At 44.8% G+C, this 15,626-nt stretch overlaps 1 protein-coding gene across 2 annotated transcripts in view; it reads left to right on the top strand.

The window, feature by feature from the left end:
- The first annotated feature begins 9,389 nt into the window (after positions 1–9,389).
- The window catches only part of RYBP (RING1 and YY1 binding protein), an 82,293-nt gene continuing 76,056 nt past the window's right edge, over positions 9,390–15,626 (top strand). For both annotated transcript variants that reach the window (XR_004300385.1, XM_032411766.1), the window contains exons 1-2: positions 9,390–9,505; positions 10,277–10,402. Coding sequence is in view for 1 of the 2 variants with exons in the window: in XM_032411766.1 (XP_032267657.1) it covers positions 9,474–9,505; positions 10,277–10,402 (158 nt within the window). In the remaining variant the exon portion in view is untranslated. The remainder of the gene's footprint in view (positions 9,506–10,276; positions 10,403–15,626) is intronic.

Below are 15,626 nucleotides of genomic sequence, written 5' to 3'. Positions count from 1 at the left end.
TATCGTTAGCATTCATTTCATGAAAACACCTAATGCTTTCAGACCACACCTGAGTAAACACTTCATATTGGTTGGTTATCCTATCCCTTGAGTGGCCTCCCTTTAGCCACCCACAAACTCATGACACATGTACTATTCGTGTGCTTGGGCTACTGTGACAAAATACCACAGACTGGGTGACTTACACAACAGAAATCTATTGTCTCTCATCATGGAGGCTGGACGTCCGAGATGATGGTGTCAGCAGGGTTGGTTTCTCCTGGGGCCTCTCCTTGACTTGCAGACAGCCTCCTTGTCACTGAGTCCTCACATGGTCTTTTCTCTGTGCACACACATCCCTCATGTCTTCTCCTGTTTTATAAGGAAATCAGTCACATTGGACTAGGTCCCACTGTAAGGGCCTTGTTTTAACTTAATCACTGCTCTCAAGGCCCTATCTTCAAATACAGTCACTTTCTGAGATGCTGGGGGTTAGGGCTTACTATATGACTTTGAGGAAGAACACAATTCAGTCCATGACAATGTATAAACAGACTCCAACATTAGATGTTCCTGTGGGTGAGCCTCTTCCTTAATCTAATTCTTTTTTTTTTTTTTTAAGATTTTATTTATTTGCGAGAGAGAGAATGAGAGACAGAGAGCACGAGAGGGAGGAGGGTCAGAGGGAGAAGCAGACTCCCCACTGAGCAGGGAGCCCGATGTGGGACTCGATCCCGGGACTCCAGGATCATGACCCGAGCCGAAGGCAGTCACTTAACCAACTGAGCCACCCAGGCGCCCTTCCTTAATCTAATTCTTAAGGAATCCCAGGATGTTTGTGTCCCATGGATTCTGTTTGTTGTCTAGTAGCGAGAACCTGCCATCAGAAAAGCAGGTTTTGAAGCTCAGGTTTCAAACCTGCTCATGGGTTTATGATCTTAGGCAAGTCATATGCCCTGCCTGAGCCTCAGCACTCACATCTTCATCCTAAGGAGAAGGATGACAGTAACTCTCACCAAGGCGCAGTGAGGATCAAGGGCAACCACGTGTATGAAAGCCCTCTGTAATCTCCATGTCCCCAGGGGTTTTGCCCCCGAAATAAAAGGACACAAGTAGATGGATTGATTGTCTTGACTCTCCTTCATACCCTCAAAATTCTGTGACTCTGATTCTAAAGGTGGAAAGTATCAAGGTATCGAGGACAAGCTACTAGGGAAGCAATTTCGGGATCCAAGGCATCAACAGATATTGTTGAATCAATGAAGGAAATCACACCATCATAGGGAACCCCTGCGCTGCATATTCCTGAGGCCCCAGATGGAGCCGTGCCAAAGTGCATCATTCATTCCCTGGGCTCTGGCACACAGGTCTTGTCTGTTTCCACCAGAACTCACTGTAACATGGGCCCACGAACTAGGTGTAACAGGGCCAGCAAACCTCTCTGTCTTTAACAGGACCCTGGGATCTTTTGTCAGAAAGGAACACTTGAACTTCCATGTCTGTTCACCTTCCCCAGGCACCCTCCAAAACTGGCTGGTTCTTTGTCAATGAAAGCTGTGCTTCACAAACAGCATAGTGAAGAGAGAAATTGAGAGGTGGAGCTGGGGGGCGCCTGGGTGGCTCAGTCAGTTAAGTGTCTGACTCTTGTTTTCGGCTCAGGTCATGATCTCGCCATCTTGGGATCCAGCTCCGAGTCGGGCTCTGTGCTCAGCGCAGAGTCGGCTTCAGATTCTTTCTCCCTTTCACTCCGACTCTCTCTCTCTCAAATAAATAAATAAAATCCTAAAAAAAAAAGAGGTGGAGCTGGGAAATCAGATGCTGAGTTTGAACTCAAACCCTGTCCCTGACTCCAGGCAAATCACTTCTCTGACTCAGATTCTTCCTCTGTTAAGGAGGGCAATAATAATAGTTCTTACCTCACTGGATCATTTGGGGTTTCAATGGGGTAATAGATGTACAAGTGCTTCATTCATTCCACAAATAATTTCTGAGTTCCTACTATGTGGAGGAACATTTCTACACTGTTCTAGGCACCAGGGATGCAGAAACAAAGAAAAGTTATTGTCCTGATAGACAGAAATTAAATTCTAGTGTGAGAGTCAGGCAAAAACAAATAATACATTGTGTAATACCAGAGCATAATGATGATGGAAAGAAAAATAAAGCAGAATAAGGGAAAAACTGACCAGGGGTTATGCTGTGGATGATATCTCAGTCAGGGAGGTCCTCTCTGAAGAGGGGACATTTAGGAGACATCTGGACAATGAGAAAGATGGAGCCATGGCAGGATGTGGGGGAGAACAGATAGAAAGGCCCTAAGTGGTGGTTGGGCTTGGCAGGAAGGCATAAGAAGTGTGCCTGGAGCTGGGTTGGAAGTGGATGAAGTCAGTAAGCCTTGAAGGCCAGGGTCAAGATTCTGGATTTTAATTTAAGTGTCAGGGGAAGTCATTAGAGGATTTTGAGCAGTGGACTGCCTTTGTCCTGGATGTCCCTCTGACCACTGTTTGGAGAAGAGACCTTAAAGAGTCATGGTTATCACAAAGCTGATGGACACATACTTCCTGCTCTCCACCTCCTGGGCACATGGTGGGCTGCACGTCCTGTCGCTGAGTGGGGCCATGAGCTGGGACAGTGAACAGAAGTCAGGAGTGTCACTTACAGGCCAAGCCATTAATTGGTTGCCAGTGCAAGTCTCTCCAGAACTCCTTACCCCGTGTCTTGGTGACCAGCAGAGCTCAAGGTGAACACTGCTCCACCAGCCTGGGTTCTAGAAGGAGGAGATATGGGACGGAGCTACAGTTGGCCTGCAGTGGGCATGACACTTCTGGGCATAACCTAGCATATCCAGACAGGTGCAGGGAGCAGGAGGAGAGGTAGGGAGGCCATTTAGGGGGCTGAAAGGTGATCCTAGCTTGCACTGGAGTGATAGCAATACATATAATGAGAAGTGGTCAGATTCAGGACGTGTATTGAAGGTCAAGGGCAAAACATTTGCTAATGGGCTGGATGTAGTGTATAGGGTTAAGAGAGGAGTCGAGGATGATTCTAAGAATCAGGGTCTGACTAACTGGATGAATTACTAAGGAAAACACTCAGGAAAGCACAGGATTACCCACAGTGCTAGGCACGCAGCTGAACTACAAAATGCTAGCTCTTGGGGTTCATATTATGACTGGCACAGGCAGTATGGGATGTAGAGGCGTGAGGAATTTTCCATTCTAGAATGACAGAATGATCAAAAGTCAGATTTACTAAAGTAATTTATATATAATAAAACTCTTTTGGTGTATAGGTCCGAGTTTTGACAAGGGCATTTTGTCTTGTAACCACCTCCACAATCAAGATGTAAATTACTTCCTTCTTCTCCCCAAATTCCCTCTTGCTGCTCCTCTGTTTGATCAAACCCTCCCTCCACCCCAACCCCAGGCAACCACTGATCTGTTGCCCATCCCTATAGTTTTGCCTTTTCCAGAACGTCATATAAATAGAATCACACAGTATGTTACCTTTTGAGACCAGCCTCTGTCACTTAGGATAATGTATTTGAGATTCATCTGTGTTGCATATGCTGGTAGTTTGTTCCTTTTTCTTGCTGAGTAGTATTCCATAGTAGGGATGGACCACTCTTTGTTTCTCATTCACCAGCTGAAGGGCATTTGGGTTGCTTCCAGATTTTGGCGATATGAATAAAGCTTCTATAAATATCTGAGTACAGGTTTTTGTGTGAACATATGTCTTTATTTCTTTTAGTAACTTTCTAGAAGTGGGATTGCTGGCTCATATGGTAAATGCATATTTAACTTTATAAGAAACTGCCAAACCATTTTCCCAGAGGAACTGTACCATATTGTTCTCCCACTGGCATTGTGCAGGTCGCTGAACTTCCTCCCCAGCACTGGGGATTGTCAGAATTTTTTTGATTTAAGCCATTCTAATGTTCAGTGGTATCTAGTTGTGCTTTTAATTTGCATTTTCCTGATGAATAATGATGCTGAGTGTCCTTTCATGTGTTTATTAGCCATTCACATATCCTTCTCAGCAAAATGTCCATTCAGATCTTTTGCTCATGTTTTCATTAGGTTGCTTATCTTTTAGTGTATAGTAAGTTCTATATATATTTTGGATATGATTCCTTTATCAGATATGTGCTTTGCAAATATTTTCTCCCAGTCTTTGACTTGTCTTTTCATTTTCTTAACAGTGTCTTTCTAAAAGAGCAGTTTTTAATTTTGATAAAGTCCAAACTATCAGCTCTTTCTTCTATGGATTTTTTTTTGTATCACGTCTAAGAAATCTTTGTCTATCCAGGGGCACAAAGGTTTTCTCCTGGATTTTCTTCTGGAAGTTTTATAGTTATAGGTTTTACACTCAGGTCTATGATCTATTTGGAATTAATTTTTATAAATGGCATGAGGTCTAACCCAGGACGATTTTGACTGGTGATATTTCCTACTGTACCAGAAGCAGATCAATAAAACTTCATAGCTCTGATAAGCACGTGCACAGGTGACATGGGCTGTTTGCAAAATCTGGTTAAGGTTCAAACACAGATGGTCAGGGAAGCTCCAGCTCTCTCTGACTCCAGGCTGCTTCTCTGGACGTTAATCCTATCCTCAGTATTGCTCTTCAGATGTCCCCAGTGATACCAGCACAAGCCCGAGTCTTTCTGTAAAGTGAGCTATGTTCTCCCCAGTTCCTAAAACACTCCCTGTAGTGAGTTACTTCGAGAAACAATGTTTTCTCCTAAACCACTGAAGGAACATTCAGTGCAAAGTAGCACATTAAATCTTAGCAATTAGGGTTGGAATCTTAACCTTCCCAGTTTCTGTCCTGCTTGGGTGGCTTTTTAGTCACCAAATCATACTGTTTTCTTCTTCCTCTTCTCCTCAGTAACACTCCCACTGAAAGTTTCGTTAAAATCATTTAGATTTTGGTATGCTTAAAATGTCAAGAATAAAATTGGTGAGGAGAAAAGGTTAGAAAGTCAACACATGGACACCTGGCTAGCTCAGTCAGTAGAGCGTGCGGCTCTTGATCCTGGGGGTTGTGAGTCTGAGCCCCACACCGGGTGTAGAGATTACTTTAAAAAAAAAAAGAAGTCAACATAGAATTGTCACCTTGTGATGTGGCCAATTGAGAACATTTTAAGAAAGACAACTAATGTCCACTATTGCCTTTATTAAAAAAAGGCATTTATTTATTACATCAAGAATGATGAAGCAGAAAAAGCAAGAGTATTTGAAGGGGTCTGGCACTATTTCTATATAAGTATTATGTCTTTAACTCAAGATATGAATATCCAATTCTTTTTTGCATTGGTCTAGTGCACGAATCTGATGCTCTTACTCAACTATAAGTCAGAACATCTTGAAAGCCAAAAAGTTAATAAATCTAGAAATCTGGAAAAAAAAAAAGGGGGAGATGAGGGGGCATTAAATTATCCAACCTTCCAAGAAAAGAAAAAAGTTGGAAGGACATGATCTCATTATTAAAAAAATACTCTTTCCCAAGAATCAATTGTTGGTAATTTACTTGGATGTAGGAAAGTATTCATACATTTACCATTAGTTTTCTCATTTCCTCTCACTGCAGACCGGTGAAAACCTCACACCGAATTGCAGTTTGGGACTCAGACCAGAAGGTGAAACATGGGTGGAGTGACTTAAACCATGAAGTATTTGGAGAAAGGCTTGTTTTCTCTCACTTGTTTATAATAGCTTTACGGGGTATTCCTAAGGTTCAAAGTCCTTCTCTTAGTGAGTATGTAGGTTTTCTGTCTAGGAATAGCACTTGCAAATTTAAAGGCAGGACGCAGCAGAGTTGATAACATTCCAGACCCTTCTTTGGCGGGGATCAGTAATTTTTGCTTCTTGAGCAAATGAAGGGAAGCCCGCTGGAGCTGCCCTCCTGCTCTATCAGGCCAATTTAAAGGTCCTTCACTACCTCCCCCTCCAGGGGTCTGCTTTCTCTCAGCATCTCATTTATTAAGGCAGACCACAAACAGTCTCAGGTAGACAAATATTCTTGGTAAACCCATCAGTGGCTTCCATGGCACTCAGGATAAAGACCCCACTCCTTCAATGCATGCTTACAAGGCACTCTTCAGTGCACTTACATAGAATAGTGGGAAGGGAAAAAAAAAAAACATAAAGAGAAAAAAATCCTTGCTGTTACGGAACTTATATTCTGCTGGGCAAAGATCTGCTAAGCAAGATAAGTAAACTAACTACATGGTATGTAGATGGTGATAAGTGCTAAGGAGAAGAAAGTGGTCAAGAGGGGAAAAAGTAAAGTAGTTAAGGGGGACAGAAGTAGTTAAGGTATCAGGTTATGGGTTGATGTGTGATATGTTTAGATAGGGCGCCCAGGAAAAACCTCACTGAGAATGTGACTTTTGAATAAAGACCTGAAGGAAATGAGGCAGCTAAGAAGGTGGTTATCTAGGGAAAGAGCATTCCAGGTAAACAGAAGAGCTGGTGCAAAGGCCCTGAGGTGGGAGCATGCATGTTCCAGGAACAGCAAAAGAAGCCAGTGTGACTGAAGTAGAGTGAATGATGGGAAGGGAGGCAGAATGTGGTCTTTTAATCTGTCTTGTGTATCTGTGGAATCATTTACTTCAGACACTTATTGGGGAGTGCTTCTAACCAGCATCTACTCTAAAGACCATGGATTTCAAATAATTTTTAAAGTAGTAGAACACTTCCTTCAAATGAAACTTGAAATGGAAGTTCAAAATAGGAAAAAGAAAAGCAGGGGAGGGGCTGTCTGTCAAATCCCGCTCATCCCTAGTAGACCCCACAGTGGTTCAAGGCAACACCATGGAGGAAGATGTTTCCCACACAGCTCAGGTGCAAACCATCACTCTAGAATGATAGTCTGATATTCTGCCTAAAGCCAAGATAGCACACTGCTCCAGAAGTAGTCTTGTCTGGCTCCTATACCAGAAAGTCTACCAAGGAGACTTTCAGTAGATACTTACCTCCAACAAGGGAATGAAATTAGAGCCTCTACAGTTACAACCACATGGTGATGTGTGGGTCTGATATGTTCCTAGAAATTAGTTCTCTATTCTAGAACTTCTTTTTTCTTAAAAACATTTTTTAAAACTTTTTTTTTTTAAGGTGAAACAGGTCAAAGAATAAAAAAAAAATGCACTAAAAAAGTTCGTCTCTTGGGATAACTATATCGCCGTGTATTGCAATGGAATTCCACATACGTGAGCAAATAAAAAGGAACTACTGATAATAGGCAACAAGGTGGAAGAATATCACAAATACGAAGTTGAGCAGACACACGAATGCATACCATATGACCCATGTATATGACACTCAAACAGGCAAAACTTATCTTTGGTGACAGAAGTTGGAATAGAGGTTACCTGTGGGGAGGGGAGTTACTGGGAGGATGAAAATTTCTATATCTTGATCTGGATGGTGGATACAAAGGTGTAGTAGATATCTATAAAAATTCATGGAGTTGAAAAATGATTTGTGCATTTTATTCCGTGTACATAATTAAGTCAGTCTCCTTTCCACTATCTGTTGCTCCCAGCTACCCAGTTCCCCTACCCAGAGGCCACTCCTCCAGGGATTTTTTAATGCCCCTTTTCTTTCAGTACCTTCATACCAGGGGTGGAGTCCTGGGAGGAAGCCAGGCAGACAGCAGAGGCCAAGGCTGTGGGCACCGGGCCATGGCTTGTGTGCATGCCCCTTGGCTTTCTCTGGCCGCTTTGCCCCTCTGCCTCCCTCCTCTTCCTCCTTTTCTCCCTCCCTTCCTTAGAAGACAAGGGGGGAAGCCAGGGAGGCCAGGGAGGTTGCTGACCCTTGCTAAATAATGCTGTCCCTCCTGGCTCTCCAGGGTGTGCCTGCCTGCAAAGGACAGCATGTGCTGATCAAGCTTATCATTGACACATTCATTCCCTCCCTCTTTTATTCTCTCCCTTCTGTTCCCGGTTCCCTGGAATGATCCTAGGACTTCCTGCTCCTTGGGCATTCAGTCTCAGCAAGCTTCCCTGGTCTCGTGCCTTGGTATGTTTCCCTTCCAAGGGGCAGTCCTGATAACCCACTCTGTGTTTGCATATAAACATATCTCAGTAGATGCTGCGGGCCTGTCTTATCTTCCCTCCACACCCCTATCCCCACCTCCCAACTTCTAGCATCATTCTTTGACCAATTCCCTACCCCCACCCAGAGCTTCCGCCCAGCCAAGCCTTTTATCTAATCATCTAGGGTCCTGACTCCCTGAGGGCAAAGGGGCCTGAGTCACGTTCAAGACAATTTGGCAAGCATTCTTGAAGCTGGGCAGAAAGTAAAGGGTACTACCTGTTCCTCGCCTTCAAGAATCTTCTAAAGCGGGGGAAACAGTGCTCAACCCAGATCCAGTTATAATAGTTCTTAACCCAATACTTTGTATTGGTCCTTCCTCAGTGCCAGGTACTGACTGGTGTGCTTTTCGTGCATTACATCTCTGAATTTTCCGAACAACCCTAGGAGGAGGGTTGTTAGCCTCACCTTGCAGATGAAGGAGCTGAGGCACAAGGTTAGACTGCTGGCACGTGGCCGTCAGGATTTGAACAGCAACTTCCCTAGGGAAACGCCCTATTTAGGCTCTGGCCAGGGAGGGTGGGGGTCTCAAGCGGGAGTTGGCGTCCCCGAGTGTCGAGTGTCGGGCTTTGGGGAACCTTTAGTTGTGCCACACCCTTTCAGCACAGTTCTCTCCTGCGTCAGGGGCCTGGGAGGGGGCTTAGGACTGGAGTATCTGCAGGAGGCCGGGACTTTAGGAGAGGTAGATACAAAGCTCCGCGTGGCAGAGGAGCAGAAGAAAGCAGGGGAACCCGACCCAAAAGAAAAGGGCCCTGCCGGCTCCCGAAGCACTACAAGCCTCGAGGCGTTGCAAGCGGCGCGGCAGTTGCAAGCCCCAGTGGCGCGCGCAAACTGCGCGGAACTACTTCCCCGGGGCGGCTTCGGGGCCCGGGTCCCCGCGACAGCCCCTTAAGGCGGGCGCGCTGGGTCCGAAGCCCATCGCCCCTTCCCGGGCGCGGCCACGTGCACCCCGCCGGGCTCGCACGCTCCGCCGCGCCGGGCCGCCGGGCCACCGGCAGGCACGCGCGCCCCCAGCGCGCACACACTCCCGGGCACGCACACCGACGGCCCGGCCCACGTCCGCCACGCCCCGCCCTCCCCCGCGCCCCGCCCCCGCCCTCGCGGCGCCGGCCGCCGTCCTCCCATTGGCCACACGGCGCGTGACGCGCGGCGCCCGGCCCCGCCCCTCGTCAGTCACTCGGCGGAGGCGGCGCTGGAGGGGACTAGTCTCGTCCGGAGACTGGCAGCGGCGGCGGCGGCGGCGGCGGCCGGAGCTCGAGCCCCAGCGGCTGAGGGCGGGCGGGCGGGCGCGGGGGAGGGAGGGGGGCCGGTCCGCGACGACTCCCCGGACGGCGTTTCTCCTCCGAGCGGCGCCGGTTTCGGCTTTGGGGGGGGCGGGGGTACAGCCCATCCATGACCATGGGCGACAAGAAGAGCCCGACCAGGTACCTGCTCGGAGCTGAGGGGGCGGAAGGGGAGGGAGGGCTGGGGGCGGGCGGGGACCGACGACGACTAGGCCCCGGAGCCACCCGGGGCGGGGGGGGGGCGCTGCTTAGGAGGGAGATCCGGGGGCGGGGGGAGGCGGCGGCGGGCGGTGGCGGCGGCGGCGGCGGCGGCGGCGGGAGGCGGTGTCGCTCCCGCTCGGGGCCGGCGGCCGTGCGCGCCGCAGCCATGGCGGCTCCTCCTCAGCCGCCCTCCGCCGCCGCCGCCGCCGCCACTCCTCCCAGACAAAGGGAGATTTAACCAGGTGGGGAGGGAGGGAGGGAGGGCGCTAGCATGGGAGGGGAGAGGGAAGGAGCCGGCCCACTCCCCGCCGCCGGCCTCGGGCTGCCCCTGCGCGCCCCCTCCAGATCCGGCCCGCGGCTCCCCTGCCGGCCCCCCCAGCCCCACGCTCAAGTCCACAAGTCCGCCCGCTTCCTGCGCCCGCCGCGGCCCTTCCCGGGGCGCCGCCGCCGCCGCCGCCGCCTGCTGTGCGAGGCAGCACGGCCCGGGCCCGGAGGTTGCAGGGTGCCGGTGGGGGCGCCCCGTGCCCTCCCCGGGTCCCTGTTTCGGTCCTCGAAAAGGGTGGGTGGGTGGTCGCCCGAGCGAAGTTTCCAGTCCTGGATTCCTGCGAAATTGGCGACGGCTCACCAGCGCCTGTGTTTTGCTGTTTCTCCCCCGTTTTCCTGCTCCGTGTCTCTTCCCTCCCCTTTCCCCCACTCCTCACTCCTCCGAAGGCCAAAAAGACAAGCGAAACCTGCCGCAGACGAAGGCTTTTGGGATTGTAGCGTCTGCACCTTCAGAAACAGCGCTGAAGCCTTTAAATGCAGCATCTGCGATGTGAGGAAAGGCACCTCCACCAGGTACTTGAAGATCTGTGTTAGCTTTTGTTGAAGGACTTTTTTTTTTTTTTTTTTTTATAAGGTGGGGGAGAGGGTGGAGAGCTATACTTTCTGCCCTCTTTCCAACTTGTTGATTATGGCTTTTTTGCATTTGGGGGGTGGGTGATGTGTGGTTTTGGTTGTGTGTATTTATTTCGTGTTGGGTGGAAAGCGTCCTATTCACTGAATGATTTATGGGAGGGAATTTTTCCAAGTTTTCGTCTTATTTCAAACAGGCTGGATTTATTTGACACTTGTATCCATTGGCTTATTGGTATTGGCTCAAAAAGAGAGGAAGCAGTGTTTTTGCTATGGATTGTAGGACTTTAGACCTTTTATTTTTGCCATGTGTAGAATGTTTTTAATTTGCCTGTCCTGAGTTATTTTTTTCTTCTCTGAGCGATTTAGTGGTGGATGTACAGTTATGCTGGTTGTTGTGCTTTTCCTGTCTTGAACTGCAAATGTCTGTTATTTTCTTGCACTAGAAAATAAATGTTGGGGTTTGATAAAGCGCATTTTTTGGAAAGCTGAGCTGTCAATTTGTGTTTTTTTCTGATTAGCTTATGCAGAGTGGTGATGGAGGACGATTTTGCAAAATGGTGAAATGAATAGACTGTATTGAAGTTTTTTTGTGTTCAAAGCCTTATTACAATGAAAAGAATGTTGAAAGAATTCCTTTTCACTTTTGTGAAGGTAGTAAATCGCATCTGGTATCAAAACAAGTTGGACTACTCCACATTTAACGTTGAGATGTATTTGGATAAAATGTCGAAGCTGATTTTGTAGCCTTCTGGTCATCTTTTAAATTGAATCTGGAATTTGTGTCAGTGATGTTAGAGTTTGAAGTTAAGCTATTCTTGATGTCATTTCATGGGAAGGCATTGGGGTATATGTGTGTGAAAGCTGGGAGGAGTGAGTTCCTAGTGGGTCCTTGAAGACTTAAGTTGATTGCCAGAAGTCTCATTTCATCAGGTACTTGTTTTTGAATTGGTGGTGTTCCAATATGATTGTGTAGTAGTACTCTATAGTTCTGACTGGATGTTATTTTTTTTACTAAATGTGTCCTGTTAGGGTTTCGTTGCTTTATTTATACCCTGGATTACCTAGGATATTGGGTAATCTAAAGAATATAATTCTGGGATGAATTGGTCCAATTACTCGTGGAGCATTTCTGGGACTTCCACTAACTCTTTAAATAAAGAGTGCTTTGAATTAAAGTACTCAAGAACTAAAAATATTTCTCCAGAAGTTTTTACAGCAAATTCATGTCAATTTTTGTATTAACTATAGAACAGATTTAGTTAAAATAAAAAACACTTATTGGGAGCTTAATAGATTTTGTTTTGCTCTGTGAAACAGGGAATTCCATCAAATGGCATGAAAGTTTAGAAATGTATTTGTTATTTAAAGCAATAGTGATTATATTTTATTTATGAGTAATGTTTTTTTACACGTAGAATCCCTCAGAGGCCAAACCTCTTTATTGTGGTTTTGCTTTGAGTGTTACCGTAGATGACGTTCAAGTAAATGACTAGGAAACTCCTAAGAACTTGAGAACTTTACTGGTGAAGAGCAAACCAAATTCAAGTTTACATCTGATGTATTGCTGGGAATAATCTTATAATGAAATGCATTTCAGTTTCTACGTGTATTTAAAAAAAAATCTGACTTACCAACTTTTTGGAAGCATGTGGGAGGTTTTTTTTTTAAAAGCTATGGAAATATTTAAAGTTTTTTCAGAGTTACAGATGATGACAGTGAAATTCAGTTTTTTAACAAATACATTAAGTTACTGAAGACGAAATATTTTAGAGTCTGTTCAGGAACAGGATACTTACCTCTTTAAGGGTTTTCGTTTAATTTTTGGAGGACTTAAACTCTTACAAAGTCATGATATCTTTACATGGCCTGTTTGTTTTCATCTTGGTTATTGTCAGTGTTTTGGTGTTTGATATCTATTATTGAAGTCGTCATTAATTGGAAAGCAAACAACGTTTTGGCTTTCTTAGGCTGTGAATGTGTTTCATGTGGAAAGGCGAATTTCAGAGGTCTTCATCCAGGCCTTATCAGGTGTAGAAACTGTTGGTTAATTTCTCTGCCATACTAGCTACTTGCTGTGTGATTTTCCTGGGTCTTTTTCTTGTAATTTTTTGGTACCTCAGAGATTTAATATTTTTTGCCTTGCATAGTTTTAATCAGATCTGGTATTGATGACAGTACAAAACTTGTTAGGTTTTGGATGCTGAGTAATAGGCAAAAATTTGTGATTTTAGAGTAACTTTTAAAAATGATAAAAGGGCTTCGTTAACCTGTTAACTGGTATAGAAATTGGGTTTTATTGCTCTGAGCTGGTGCTTCGTATTCGTATTATAACAACAGCCTAGCTGGTGGCCTAGCCAGTGGTCATTTTGGAGTTTGTTCATCATTTTTGTCTTTGTTGCCATCATCTACCAAGTCAACCAAGGAAGTCAGGTTTTAATTAGTAGTTAAGTCCAGTAGGACACAGAACTGTATTTATCCTTTGAGGATAGAATTGGTGTCACTTAATTTGATGAGAATAATAACTTATCCAAAGAACATTTATTAAATTCCTAGGATGTGAGATACTGGTCAAGACATTGGCAAGGGGTGGGGGTGGGGATTGGTTAGGCATGTACAACAAGGATGAGCAGAATCCAAGTGATAAAGGCTCTAAGAGAGGTATAAATAAAGTGCTGTATGGGAGATTGGAGCAGTCTGGCTTGGGGAATCAATTAGGATGCCTCCTCCTCCTCCCCATTTCTTCTGAAAAGGGAATTGATTTCTACAGAATCATCTGCCAACTTTTCATTGTTATTGCCATGTGTACTTTATATGTTGAATTCTGCAGGTAGATTCATGAAAGTGATTCATAAGATCTTTTTTTTCTTATTGGAGCAGCATAGAGCAGAATGGAAGGGGGTCAGATGCTCCTAAGGAACATGTTAAGGGAAGGAGGAGGAAATACTTAATAGGCTACTTGGAGGTTCAGGGGGCAATAGAGATCTATATTGGATGTGTCAATTATATGGAGGGTTTTTTGGGTCTTAGATACACTCCTTTTTCTAACTGTATCATCCCACTTTGTACCCCTTGCTGGTGATTATTTTATAGTTTTATTGAGGTATGATTTACATACTATGGAATTCACTAATTGTAAGTGCACGATTCATTGAATTTTAGTTATTTTAAAGACTTGTGCAACCATCACCACAAAACCAGTTTTAGAAGATTTCCATCACGTCATAGGTTTTCTCCTGTCTGTTCTGTGATACAACTTAAGAGCATGGATGGGTCACCTGCAGTGGGGAAGGTTGCCTCCTCACCAGGCTGAGAGAACTCTGCCCTAAGCCTTTCAACATAGGAAATAAAGGAGTGTGTATATAAGGTGGCTGTGGGTGGGGAGGAAACACTATCTCTTTCCTAGGTGATAAATAGGGATAGATAAAGTAGGATTTCCCAGCCTACTTTGCCAGTCTCTTGAAAGATGATACTATTAGCTTTTAGAAGGAAAAATCCCTGCAAATTAACAAATTTACTTAACCATTTTGTTAAGTTGAAGTTCTTGAGTGTTGAGAGTAACTTCCTAGACTCGGTGGTAAATTAAACATACTTTGCTTCGGTCTTGCTACTTCTCTGAATCTAATAATGTCTTTTTTGGACATAAACACACTCTGCAGCTCTAGTTGATTAGTCGTTCTTTGATCATAGTGCTGCATTTTGACCTTCAGCTACTGCTTAAATGACACTCACTTGAAAATTGGTCAATTTTTGCTTTGGGTAATTACCATAGATTTATTTTGTAGTTTTCAGTGCCAGATTTTATCCTGATACTGGGTTCAAATCATGTTTATTGAACTACCATCCCTCTGAAAAGTGTACTGTTTTTTAGAGCTCTTGCAGACAGTAGAAGTGAGGAATTTACTGATGTGTAATAAGATTATGTCACTTAAAAAAAAAGTTGGTAGTCAGCATATTGAATTAGAAGTTGGTACTCCATTTTGTTGGTAAAACGTTTCCCTTGTTCCGGAACTCATTTTTTGAAGTTATAAATTTGGACATTTTCTCTCCTTAAATTCAGATAGCCGAACAACTCAATATCCCTTGAATAGTCATGAAGTACTTTAGAAGTTTTAGGGGAAAACATACATAATTAGCGGTATGTGAAAGTTCTGATCTTGCTTCAAAAGTGCATTGCCCTGAGGTAATTTTCAGGTAGGAAAACTCCCAGAAAGCAGGGGTGGGGTGTACCTAACCTAGAGTAGAGCCAGGCCTCTTCCCTATGGTTTCTGATCATCCACCACAGTGGTTTTGCTCCTTAGGTCACATGGGTTTTACTGTAGTGTTTGTCTTTCATAACATTTCTCCATAAAATACATGGAAAAATTACCTGTCTTCTGAACCATCAAACCTTACCAAACCTTTCGGCCTCAAAGCTGGTAGAGTTTTAAAGATCACTCTTACCCAGAAGCAGTGATAATTTATTTTGTATTTGCTATTACATTGGACTTACTGATTTATTGGTACTGACTTGATCTTATGTATACTTGGTGACCTTAAAGTAAATTACCTGGGTAGTTGTGGTTATTTGACAAGTTTTTATTGAGCACACAGCCAAATGGGCTCTGGGTGTACAGTGGTGGAAAGACAGACAAGGTCCTTGTTCTCATGAAATTTGAAATACTATGGACAAGAAGAGAAAATAGCAGGTAAACAGAAAAATAAAATAATTTCGGCCAGTGGCAAGTGTTTTGAGAAATTAGAGCAGAATATGGAACTATAGAATGATGAGAACTGGGGGAGTGATGAGAACCACTTTCTAGACAGTGTTGAGGTACACATTTGCCTTGTTGGGCAGCACGCATGCTCCTTTCTTTTGGAGCAAGGGACAATTCTGTAGGTGTAGCCTCTGCCATTTAGCTTATTGGGTTGGGGACAATTTAGAGTTGGAATCTTTGTGTTCAGGCTACTCAACTTTTCCTTAGTTGCATGCCATATACTGAGGCCAGGCCAGCTAACTTGTCAGTGTGTCCTGTTAGTTACTGGGATGGGAGGTTTGAATGGATTACTCATGTGGCATACATTTATCCTGTGCTTCTGTCAATGCTGAAGAAATTCCAAGATTAATAAAAACTTGGTAAATGGCAGCTACTTGAGGAAGTTGCAGCACTAACTCAGTTCACTGGAA

Source organism: Phoca vitulina, unplaced genomic scaffold, assembly GCF_004348235.1.
Source record: "Phoca vitulina isolate PV1807 unplaced genomic scaffold, GSC_HSeal_1.0 scaffold13, whole genome shotgun sequence".
Taxonomy (NCBI): Eukaryota; Metazoa; Chordata; class Mammalia; order Carnivora; family Phocidae; genus Phoca; species Phoca vitulina.
The sequence above is the reverse complement of the archived record's forward strand: the minus strand, read 5'-3'. Positions and strand labels throughout refer to the sequence as shown.